Source organism: Hevea brasiliensis, chromosome 8, assembly GCF_030052815.1.
Source record: "Hevea brasiliensis isolate MT/VB/25A 57/8 chromosome 8, ASM3005281v1, whole genome shotgun sequence".
NCBI classification, from domain to species: Eukaryota; Viridiplantae; Streptophyta; class Magnoliopsida; order Malpighiales; family Euphorbiaceae; genus Hevea; species Hevea brasiliensis.
In genome coordinates, this window is record NC_079500.1 from 12,025,658 (window position 1) to 12,039,109 (window position 13,452).

General features: G+C 29.3%; 1 protein-coding gene across 1 annotated transcript; it reads left to right on the forward strand.

Moving 5' to 3' along the window:
• The first annotated feature begins 11,918 nt into the window (after positions 1–11,918).
• LOC131182047 (lectin beta-1 and beta-2 chains-like) lies at positions 11,919–12,953 on the forward strand. Its single transcript, XM_058150674.1, has one exon. The coding sequence runs from the start codon at positions 11,919–11,921 to the stop codon at positions 12,951–12,953; it is 1,035 nt and encodes a 344-aa protein (XP_058006657.1).
• Positions 12,954–13,452: the final 499 nt, after the last annotated feature.

A 13,452-nucleotide genomic window follows, 5' to 3' on the forward strand; every position in this document is an offset into this window, starting at 1 on the left:
ATGATGAATTTATATGGTCCCAAAAAGTTGCCCTAAAAGTGGATAAGAGCCAAGGAGTGGATAGGAAATGAGGTATAAAATTATCCAAGTCAGCAGTATTATTCATGTTCTGGCAGTCTGCTTAGGGTACGGCTTAACCCTAAGCAGCTTCTTAGCAAATTTCAACCTCTGGCTGCACTGTCTGCTTAAGGTTAAGCAGACCTTCAGCAAATCTCAACAGACTTGGAGTAAATTGGACTTTTCTGCTCATGCTTGACTTCCAGCTTGACTTGTGTTGCACCTTAAGCACTGTCGTTTTACCCTAAGCAGTATCTTAAGTAATTCTCAGCAAGTTGTGGAGTAAAAGCTTGAATATGTAGAATTTAAGCCATGCTTGACTTTCAGCTTGAACAGGCTTAAGGTTAAGCTTATATGACATACCATAAGTAAAGTCTCAAGCAAATTTCGGCTAACTTGCTCTTTTAAAGCTTGATTTCTTCAACTTTCCTCCATGCTTAAAGAATTCCAAATTTTTTCAAATCACTTCCTAATGCACTCATTGATCTTCGATTTGCCACAAAATCCTATCAGAAACAACAAATTTACAAAAATCAAATATAAAGTATCTAAAGTTAACAAATAAGCTAAAATAAAGCTATAAACATAAAATATACTAAAATATAAGGGCAAAATGGATGCAAAACTACCCTAAAATACTTAAATAAAATGAGAAAAATAAAATTTCCTAAACTCAAACCTTTGCTTGTCCTCAAGCAAATTAAAAATAATTAATGCAATTTGGGGTACTTTACCTTAAATTTATGAAAATTACTTATTCAAACTCTCAAGCTTACCTTTAGCCACCAACAAACCATATATCCACTTTCAAGATACAAAGAGTTTAATCCTTACCAAAGTTATCACCGCTTAGCCTTGGGTCAATTATCCATATCATCAAGCCTAAACCAATCAATCACAAAGAATAATCATGCCTAAATAGACTATAGGGTAATCCATAAATTAAAGTATCTCAAATAATGATAGAAGTAAATGAATGGATTAATGATATCCCAATCCCATAGGCAATTCTCCTATTCCAATCTCCACTAATGTAGCAAAACACCATCAAAAGATCAAAAGGACTTTTAAGGGTTGTAATGGGGCCAAGGGGTTGATAATGTGACTAACAAGGAAATGATAAAGGTAATAAAATATGAGAATAATTAAATTATTAAAAGATCAAGACACACAAATTTTTTTTCCCTTTTTTTTTTTTGAATCAAATTTGGGAAGGAACTTTACAACTATTTACCAATGCTAGCATTAAAAAGTAGATTTTTTTTTTTATAAATAAATATATAAAAATAATCATTTATATTACGTACGAAAAAAGAAATAGTTATTTTGAACAAGCATTAATTTTATACCACATATAAGATCTGAATAAATATTTTTTCTTTGATTCATTTCCTTTATATAGTATTAGAATTACTTCAATATTGAGCCAATCACATATATATTTACCTGTAAATATTATACTTCATATGTTCATATTTAAACATAAAAGATTATAAACATTTCAGACAAAAAAGGATAATAACTTTTACTTAGATTCTTCTTAAAAAAAATTATTATTATCTCAATTTTATGTCCCACCCACTTAAAGATTTTAATAGTTATCAATTAAATAATTGATAAATTAATATACTATTTTATTAATCAAATTATTAGAGATTATATTATAATTTATTATTATTTTTTTAAAATTTAATTTAACTTTATTTATTATAACTGTGATAAGTAATTAATATTCGGTTATAATATATAAAATTAAAAAATTAGTTATAATAATAATTACCTAAACCTTTGGATTTTTTAATCAAATTGGCTTATCAACTAAATAATTGATAAATTAATAAACTATTTTATTAATCAAATTATTAGAGATTATATTATAATTTATTATTATTTTTTTTAAATTTAATTTAACTTTATTTATTATAACTGTGATAATTAATTAATATTCGATTATAATACATAAAATTAAAAAATTAGTTATAATAATAATTACCTAAACCTTTGAATTTTTTTATCAAATTGGCTCATTATAAAATATATAAATTAAATAAGAAATACAAAAAAATTAAAAAATATAAAAAAAAACTTGTAATTTATTATGATACTGTCTATAATAATATGTTAATATACTTAATAAAATTCATACAAAGGTGATTGGACTGCGATTGGAGTCCTTTCATGTGTCAGAAGGAGTAATTAATGCCAAAAAAATTCGAGGTCAAGCTTGAGAGTTTGAAAGCTAAGGAGACTCCTTCAACAAATCAATTATAACACAAAATTCCAATATTTAAAAGAATTTTATAATGGCTCTAATAATTAATGTATGTGTAAAGTAACTATTAATTTTTTTTCCTCAAAATTATAATTATTATTTTTATGTATTTATGATATTGTTACAAATTATTTATACAGGAAATAATCTTTTTCTATACAAAATGTACTTTAATTGATGTTAAGTTGATATTTTTAATTTATTAATTTAATAAAAATAATTTTCTTTTATATAATTTAAAAATAATGACATTTTTAATTTTTATAATTATTATATATTTCTTTAAATATTTAATGATTTAAAAGATATAAAAATTTTAAATGCATAATAATATGATATTTTAAAGAGTATTATCTTAAATTAATATATAAATATAAAATATCTTAAAATTTAAATTATTTTATATTTAATTAGTAAATAACGAAGACGTATTCCACACTCATTCATATGTGATATTAATTTATTGATAGTTATTGTTGATTTAAATTTTCACCATTGTTTAACTCATTTAAATATAAGGAATAAAAAAAAAAACTTTTTTTTCCAGCTCAAGCGTCCTTGTCAGGATGCCGCAGTCTACACTTTACAAGGTATGGGATAGGCGCTAAGCCTAAGTGAGTCAACAGGCAAGAGATGATAGTAGCACTCAATGAAAACGCGTATACGAAAAAACAGAGAAATGAATATCAAAAAAATTATATTTTTAAAAAATATAAAAAATAAAAATAAAAATATAAAAATATAAAAATATATTCATAAATATCAAATTAAATAGTACATAAATAAAATAAATATATGAAATTAATTTAAAATTAATAAAGTTATAATATTGATAATTTAATTATGTTTAAGTTATCATTATTAGTATTTTCATTTATTTTTATTGTTAACATTAATAGTATTATTTAATTTAATTTACCAAATTATTGAAAAAAATTAAAATAATTATTTTTTCTTTAAAATTATCATTATTATTTTTATGTATTTATGATATTTTTATAAATTATTTATACAGGAAATAATCTTTTTTTATACAAAATGTACTTTAATTTATGTTAAGTTGATATTTTTAATTTATTAATTTAATAAAACATAATTTTCTTTTATATTATTTATAAATAATAACATTTTTAATTTTTATAATTATTATATATATATTTTTAAAAAGAATATGATTAAAAATATATAAAATTTTAAATGCATAATAATATGACATTTTAATAATATATTTAACTTGTTTATACTAAGAGTATTATATTAAATTAATATAAAAATATTAAATATCTTGAATTCTAAATTATTTTATATTTAATTAATAAATAACTAAAACGTATTATATACTCGTTCACATGTGAAATTAATTTATTGATAGTTATTGTTGATTTAAATTTTTATAATTGTTTAACTCATTTAAATATAAGAAATTAAAAAAGAAAAATTCTTTCTCGCGCAAGCATCCTTATCAGGATGCCGCGGTCTACACTTTACAAGGTATAGGACAGGCGCTAAGCCTAGCCAAGGGATGATAGTATTAAGTTAATGAAAACGTGGATACGAAAAAACAGGGAAAATGGATTTTAAAAAAAAAATTATATTTTTAAAAATATAAAAAATGAGAATGTAAATAAAAAAATATAAAAATATATTCATAAATATCAAATAAAATAATACATAAATAAAATAAACATATGGAATTAATTTAAAATTAATAAAATTATAATATTGATAATTTAATTATGTTTAGCTTATTATTATTAGCATTTTTATTATTTTTATTGTTAATATTAAAATTATTATTTAATTAATTTATCTAATTATTGAGAAAAAAATTTAAAATGAGTATATATAATACAAGTACATAGCATATGTCACGACCCAACTTATGGGTCGGACCGACACTAGGATCTGGGCCAGCCTGAAGCCCCTGAGGCCCGTATTAAGTCTAATTATTTCTTAACCCAATCCTAAGGCCCATTTTAGGCCCAATTCAAGAATTCAACAGGACAGAGTCTGACCATAATTTAGACCATACAAAGGGGAGTTTTTGACTTGCCCGACCTGTAAACACAATATATAACAATATGAGGAGCTCAACTGACCCTCCACATACTCATAATATCATAAAATCAAATGGGAGCTCAGTTCCCTCATCCAGTCTAATCATACATGCATTTAATACGTTTACAGGTCCAACATGACAATTATAATACAGACCCAAATTAAGTAAGTATTTCTAACACAAGCGGAATTCTAAAAGTTAGCAAAATTATACAAAATATACAAACATAAATAGATGACCTGTGATGGAGAGAAGCAAGTTAGAACTCAACAAGAGATCTTCTGTATCCTGGAAAAAAAAGATGAACAGGAGTGAGCGTTCGACTCAGAGAGTAAAATATAAATTTTAACCATAATTTTTATAGCTATCTAAAGCTAATGTATCCTAAAGAGTGGAATGCAACATCATCATAATTTTCATACAAATCACATCATAACAGCAAAAAGGTAATTTGGAGCACTCACACACCCAATAATGTTCAAACAGTACATATATGGGAGCTAATCCCCTATACAGCTCTCTTAATCCAACCTCTGCCAGCGAGTGTCTCTCAAGAAGAACTTTCGCTTGATAATCCAAATGCAGGGGCCAGTGAGATTATCTCAAGCTGTGCCTACCCCGACTTATCCATAAAGGACCGGGTCCCAGTGAGTGTCTCTAAAGCTGCGTTTACCCATCCTATCCATATCCAATACCACACACCACATGCACGCCAACACACGTACACTACTCCAAATTACTTTAAACAACATCGATGGCACTTCATCAATTAAGAACGCAATATAAAACGTGCCTAGTGTTTAACTATATAGATACATATTTACAAGTGATGCATTGACATGCCTGAACATATAATAATATTGAAATTATAATTAAAATTAATATTTTACTCACATACTTGAACTGAGGTCACTGCGGCAGCTAGGCAGAGGAGGAAGGCTGTCCCGGCTCACTTGACAATTTCATTAAAATTATTTAATATATTTAACTCAATACAAGTTTAGAAAAGAACAAAGACACCCTAAGTCATGCCGAAAATCCGATAGAATCTCCCCTATACCTATGACCCACCCAACCTGTAAAAGGGCTCAAAATGCACTTCCATATCCACAAGTCACACATCAACAACTCAATTACATCACATGGCCTCTCCTGGGCCTACCCAAACAGTTATCAACCACAATTTAAAAAATTATAATTTATTCCCTACAATTGCCCCTTTTGCAAAAATTACCCAAATGAGCTCTAAATATTCTAAAACTTTGCCCTGCGGTCCTTAGCAATATTATTAAGCTAATGCAAAAGGAATTATATTTTTCTAACCTACCACGAATATTTTATAGATTTTTAATCAAAATCAGGCACTAGATAATTAAGAAAAATGAGGGTTCGGGTTTACCTATACCAATTCGCACTCGAGACACGCCCGCACGCCTAAAAGCGAGGGTAGCCTATACTCTCAACCCAGTTCTGAAGCTTTCCCGATAGTCTGTCTGCCCGGCCTGAAATTACATACTCAAGCAATTGTCGAATTTCCGCAAATTGATTGTACCTACTCGAAGCCCACAACACATGGGTTAGTATATAATTTTTACGAAATTTTATAAACTCATTTAATGCTCGGAAAAATACTGCAAAGTTTCGCGGGACACACCGAAAAATGGTGTTTGAAAAAATTTGAAATGGGTATTGCCGCGAAGCTCTCAACGAGTAGAGCACTCTGGTACTCTCAGATTTTTTGTGAGGTTTATGGTTTTCGAGAAATCTAGCCCAAAGTCAAAATGGGCTAAAACTTCCCGAGCAAAAATTGGACAAACAACTCAATGGATTTTTGTGTTCTTGGTGTCCATGAAAAGCTCTCGAGGTGTAAATGTGTTTTGAAATAAGACCCAGTTCAATCGGTGGCTGGATCGATAGGAATCGGCCCAGGAAGCCGAAGCCTCGCGCGGAGCTTTGAAGGGACTGCGCGCGCGTTTTTCCAGCCACTGGAGCGGCGGCGAGCAGTGGGGGGGGGGTGTCCTGGAGGCACGCGGGCAAGCTGGGGAGGGAGGGGCGGCGGTGGGGCAGCAAGGGAAGGAAAGAGGAGAGAGAAAAAGGAAAGGGAAGGAGAGGGAGTTGGGCGCACGGAGGAAGAAAAGAATAAGAGAAAGAGGGCAGGTCTGATTCGATTGGTCCGACCCAGTCCGGTTCGATTTAGCTGGTCCGATTCAGGATACCCGAATTTAAATTTTTGCTCTGCCTTAGGACAAAAAACGATGCCCAAAAATTTCAAAAAAATTCTAGAAAACTTAGAAAAATTCGTAGGGTCTAAATATATTTTTAGTTTTGTCACGTGGTCTTTTAATTAATTTTTAAAAATACCAAAGTTTTACATTTTTGAAAAATCGAACATGATTTCAAAAATTCGAAAAATTTCAAATAATTTTCCAAAATTTAAATAACATAAAATATTAATGGCTACCTATAAAATAATTAATTTAAAAATTAGGGATGTTACAACACAATTCTTTTAAAACTTGTTATTTTATTATAATCTATTATATTTTTATTAAAGGAAAATCTATCACTACAAGAATTTAATGGATTGCCAAAAGAATTCCTGGCACTGAGACAGTGGTAGTTTACAGTCTCCGAATATGAGTGGGAATTCGTGAGACTTAGTGGATATGCATTGGAAATAATGCCCACAGAGGTTGATAAATGCAGAAGGTTTGAGGACGGACTGAATGACAAAATCAGACTGATAGTTACTTCTCATCTCTTTACAGACTTCTCTTTGTTGGTAACATCAGCTCTTGATGTGGAGAGAGTCAAAGATGATGAGCAGTCCAGGAGAGACAGCCAATGTAAGAGAGGTCCTGGACAGGGCTAGTTTAGTACACCAGTTACTGGTAGTAAGAAGCCTAAAGGTTCACAGAGCTAGACACAAGGCCAGAGGAGCCAGTCTGGAGTATCTGTAGCTAGTTTTCCGGGTACAGTAACAAGGGAATCAATTCCAGTGTCAAAATGTACCCACTGTGGCAGGAGACACAGAGGGGAGTGTCGATTGTTAACTGGGGGATGTTTCAGATGTGGATCTATGGATCATTTCTTACGAGGTTGTCCATAGAGGAGTGTTCCCACTGCTCTACCATCGACTGAGAGGTTTGCCTCGACAGTGCAGAGGGGTAGAAGACCTGTGAGGCCTGAGACAGCTGGTACATCACAAAGTACTTTTGAGACTACAGAATGGCCCGAGGCTGGAGTAGCACCCCGCGTATACGCTATGGCTCAGGAGGAGCCAGATCCGATAGACGTTATCAGAGGTACATTTTCTATTTATAATACCTTTAAATATGTATTGATAGACCCTAATTATATTCACTCCTATATATGCATTGTACCTTCTTTTGAAAGAGGATACCGATAGATGGTTAGAAGATGACATACTTGTCACCAACCCTTTAGGCCATAAGATAATGGTAGATTATCAACTTAAAAGGATCGTATTAATGATAATGGATAGAAATAAGAAGGAGATTGTATATGAGATGAAAGAAGATGGATGCAGAACTAATTGAGGATAAGTATAAGAAAAATCTGATATATTGGGATATACCGTGGTAACTACACAATGTTCTCGATGTTTGTCTTTGTAAGTCGCAGACATCTGATCGACTTAGGACTATTGTGTAGAGCTACGTATTTTCGATAGTAAATCGAGATGAGGATAAGATTGTAGAACTAGGTCTATTAAGATAGACCAAAGAGAAAGTGAAGTATTATAACACAAAAAAGAGAAAAGACAAAGAGATAGCGGCTCCTCGATTATTTACACTGGGTAAATTTCAAGGATGAAATTTTTATTTAGAGGGAAAGAATTGTAATGCCCTCACTATAGGTAGTCCGTACATTCTACTGTTCCGATGACTAACGTCTGTTTAGACAGCCAGAATGTTTGGAACTACACTTAAATTAGGGTGAGGAGACATAAATTGATGAAATAAAGACCAAGAAAAATTAAGAAAAAATAAAAGAAATGAAATCTAACTAGGTTAAAGGAGCCGAAACCAAGGTGATGGGTGACCGTACGGGGAAGTCACTGCATAGACAGTTGACGACTCCAGACCCACGAGGAACCCTAGGAAATAATTTTCTTGACTTAATTAAAGGTTTACTGAGGTACAAATAACATTAAAAATGTGAAAAAAAATTTAGTTAATCAGTACAGATGAAAATAAAAATGAAATAGACAGTATAAAATTAAAGGAACCATCGGATAGGGAATTTAGTCAGTATTACTGAAAAAGTTTGACTATAACCCGAAGAGGGGCATTTTGGTCATTTGGCACCTAGAGTCGACTTTTGACCTAAATGTCCATTAAGATGAGTGATATTAAAATTTTAAAAATCTCATGAAAACATGAAACTATATGTTATGTAAATAAAGAAAACATGATAGGAATTATTAGAATTTTTAACACTTTAATTATTATAATGGATAAACAAAACTTAGTGGAGTATAAATAGCATAAAGTGACAAACTTAATCCACTCAAACTTCATCTTCTTCCTCATTTCATCCCATAGCCGAAACCTAGTTCTCCATTTTCCTCCATGATTTCTCTCATCCAAGCTTCAAATCTCTTCCATTCTCACCATAATCCTCTCAAGTTCCTTCACTACAATTAGTCCCCACACCTTGGAAAGTTTATAGGCAGCCAAAAAAAGAAGAAATTTTGAAGTTTTCACAAGGTTGAGAAGCAGCCATTAAAGGTTAGTGTATGCTTTCTCTCCCTTCCTTTGTTAAACCTTGAATTGAGATTGAAATGAGTGAGTATAACATGAAATTGAAAGCAAATGGTAAGAAACTTTGGAACCCTCATTTCGATAGCCTTTGAAAATCATGAATCCGAACCAAATTGTCATGAAATGGTTTGAAAGACGATTTTTGAGCCTATTTCAATTCGAGTCTCGATTTAAAATGATTTAAAGGGCGGTTCGAAAAAGGATTGTTCAAGACTATTTGGAGTATAGTTTGGAAGCAGTTTAAGGGCTATTTAAGGGTGACTTAGACAAAAAAAATGAGAGAAAAATTTTATTAATTTAGAATTTAAATTATATTTGTAGAAAATTTTAATTTTTCTTAGAAATCTTTCCATCAAAATAAAATAACAAAAAAAAATGAAAATTATTCAACTTCAAGAAAAATTTAATAAGAAAAGATTTGAATTTGATTAAAAAACTAGAGATGAATTTAATTTTTTTTAAAAGAAATTAGAAAAAAGGTGCATGAACTTAATTTTGCCTATGTATCTTTTTAGAATTTAGAGAAATTGAAATTTTTAGTTCTGTTGCTTGCCCCTTTTCTAAAAATTACATAATAATTGATAATTAAAAAGTATAAAAGAGAAAAAAAAAATTAAAACAGAAGGTATTGGAAATTTTATTGAGGATATAAAATAATATCAAAATAATTGAGATAGTATTGAAAATTTTATTGAAGATATAAAATAATAAAGGAAAATTGGGAGATTATTGAGAATTAAAAAGAGTATTGAAAATAATTATTTAGAGAATTTGAGAGAAATTGACAGAGTATTAAAAATTAAAGAAAGTGTAAAAATAATTTTGTAGGGAATTTAAGATTTATAAAAATGTATTAGGAGTGGAGAGATGTATTTATTGAATTCGTTTGTATTTAAATCATCAGTTTAGTCTGGTTCGAAACTATTATTTTAATTTGATTCGAAACCGCTGGTTCATTATCCTTGAAAAATATAAATCTGAACCAAACTATATAACGACAATTACGGTCCAATTCGAAGTTAGTTTTGGTAAGGCTGGTTTCCGTCAGGTTTTAACTGAAATGGTTTCGGTTTGATTCCAGTTCGAAACTGGTCTGTGGCCACCCTTAGTAGCACCACATTTAAATATTAATTTAATGCTCTTTGTCTTATAAAAGTAAACTTATTATTTTTTATTTGTCTCAAATTATATCTTACTTTTTTAAATAATAGTTTATTTATTAATTTACTAATATACCCCTATTTAATATATGTTAAGAAAGTAAAGTCTATATAAACGGAAAATAGATTTTTATAATGGCTCTTATAATTAGTGTTTACGTAAAGTAATTATTTTTTATTAAAAAAATATATTATTATTTTTATATATTTATTATATTTCATCATTATTTATAAAAAAAAGTAACTATATTTTTATACTAAATGTATTTGATTTATATTACGTTGATATTTTTAAAATATTAATTTAAGAAAAAATAATTTTAGCTTATATTATTTATAAATACTAATATTTATAATTTATAATTTTCAGAATTATTATATAAATTTTAACATTTATGTTATTTTTTTTAAAAATTGTTAATGATTGAAAAATCTAAAATTATAAATTCATAATAATATGGTATTTTAAAAATATATTTAACTTGTTTTATATTAAGAGTATCATATTTAATAAATATATAAATGTCAAATATTTTAATTTCTAAATATTTTATATTTAATTAATTAATAAATATACTCATTTGTGAATACCATTTTTTTTTATTAAAAGTAGAACACATACACATAGGTCAGAATCAAAACTTAACTTAACTGCTATTAAAATCGTCATAATTTTATCATATGCTATTAAAAACATATACACTCCCACCGTCCTAATTAAAATTGGCGAGTGAATTGAGCGTATCCAGAAATTGCTCCTCATGGATAATATCCCTATTTAAGAGTTTAAAACCTTGGTACCACTCTCCTAGAAAACTAAAGAGACTCGTTCAACAAATTAGATGGAGCATAGCATTGCAACATTTAATATATGCGCGTAATGGCTCTTATAATTAATGCTTGTTGAAAATAACTATTTCTTTTTTCTTACGTAATATAAATGATTATTTTTTATATATTTATTTATATAAAAAAATCTTCCTTTTTTTATACCAAATGTATTTTAGTTTATATTAACTTGATATTTTTAATTTTTTAATTTAATAAAAATACTAATATTGAAAATTTTTAATTTTTAGAATAATTATATAAATGTTAATATTTATTTTATTTTTTAAAAATAATTAAAAATTAAAAAATCTAAAAATTATAAATGCATAACAATATGGTATTTCAATAACTTAAGAGTATTATATAATTTTTATTAAATAAATATGTAAATGTTAAATATTTTAAATGTCAAATATTTTAGATTTAATTAATAAAAAACTAAGGCGTATTCTATACTCATTCATATTTGATACTTAATTTATTGATTTGACGTAGTTAATTAATATTAATTAATAAATATTTAAATATTTTCAATTGTTTAGCTAATTTAAATTTAAATATTTTATATTTAATTAATAAATAACTAATATTGTAAATATGAATTTATATGGTTAACATGAGGGCCGTGGTCTACACTCTACGAGCTGGGGTAGCAGCCAAGTCTAAGCGAGTCAACAGGCAAGGGATGAAAGTATGCTTATAAGTAAACTCGCAAGCAATTTCTCCTCAAGCTCTCAAAGCCCTTCCCAACCATGGAATCCTCCAAACGTCCGTCTTTGTGCACATTCATCATCCTATTCTTGTTTACATTCTTCCCTTTCAAAATCCAATCTTCCACTGAATCAACCGCTTTTAGCTTCAACGAATTCAGCTCATATAATATGACAGAGATTAAGTTGGAGGGAGACGCATATGCTGAAGATCCATACATTCAACTCACCAAAAGCTTTGATCAGTTGAGCTCCAATGGTAGCGTCGGTCGAGCCACATATTACAAACCAATTCACCTTTGGGATAAGTCTGGCAATATTGCAGACTTCAAAGCTCATTTTTCCTTCGCTATGAATTCCAACGGTAATGAAAGCAGAGGCAATGGATTTGCATTCTTCCTCGCCAACAATGGTTCTAAACTTGAGCCTTTGTCAGGAGGCCCACGTCTTGGCCTTTTGAGCTCTACCAATGCGCAACTTCCATTTGTTGCCGTTGAATTTGACACTGGCTGGAGTGATTGGGATCCTGCAGATGGAAATGAACACATAGGTATTGATCTCAACTCATTGTCCTCTGTCGTTGTCACGAACTGGACACAGGATGATATAGCTAATGGAGAAGAAATTCAAGCTTGGATTGAATACAATTCCAGCTCAAAAAATTTAAGTGTTCTTGTAACTAATGGTAATGAAGAAAGTTCCACGGGTAATAATTCGTATAACCTTCATTATATTGTAGACTTTAGAGAATATTTAACAGATGAATGGGTTACGGTAGGCTTCTCAGCATCCACCACCATAGATTTATTCGAGGAGCATGAGATACACACTTGGAATTTTAACTCAACCTTGCAAGTTGATGAAAATTTAGGCAACCACACTAATACACAAGCAGCTATCTCTTCAAAAAGAGAGAACAAAGTATGGATATGGGCTGTCTTGGGTGTTAGTGGCACTCTGAATTTGGTTTTGCTAGGTTTGGTTTGGTATGGCTATTGCAAGAACAGGAGAAGAAAGACAGAAAATGGGCCAGGCAGCGCAAATCGCCATTTTGGAGACACCGCGTTGAGAAAATAAACTTTAATTTTAGAGTATTTATTATATGTAGTCTTAATTTTATGTATTAGAGAGTCTAGTTGCCATTATATATAGCTTTGTATGTTCTCATTATTATATATAGCTTTGTATGCATAATAATAATAATAATAATAATAATAATAATAATAATAATAATAATAATAATATGTTATTTTAATAATATATTTAATTTGCTTATATTAAGAGTATTATATTAAATTAATATATATAAATGTTAAATATCTATACCTTGACGTTTATCCGAAACTTTTATCCTATCTGTAGTTGTGGATATATCTAAAGGCCAACTTGACGCATTTAATATGATGTCAGGGCGAAAAGTCTTAAACTTGCAATGGTTTCTTAAGGTTAAAATTCTAAAACTTTTTTTGAAGAATTTTAAAGCATTAAATAAATAAGATAATAATATTTTTATTTACAATTAAAGGTATGGGACAAGTGCTAAGCTTAAGCGAGTCAACAATGAAAACGCGTAAAC

Bases quoted from the DNA above. Each gene is read 5' to 3' on its own strand.
- LOC131182047 (XM_058150674.1), top strand. From the start codon at position 11,919: ATGGAATCCTCCAAACGTCCGTCTTTGTGCACATTCATCATCCTATTC.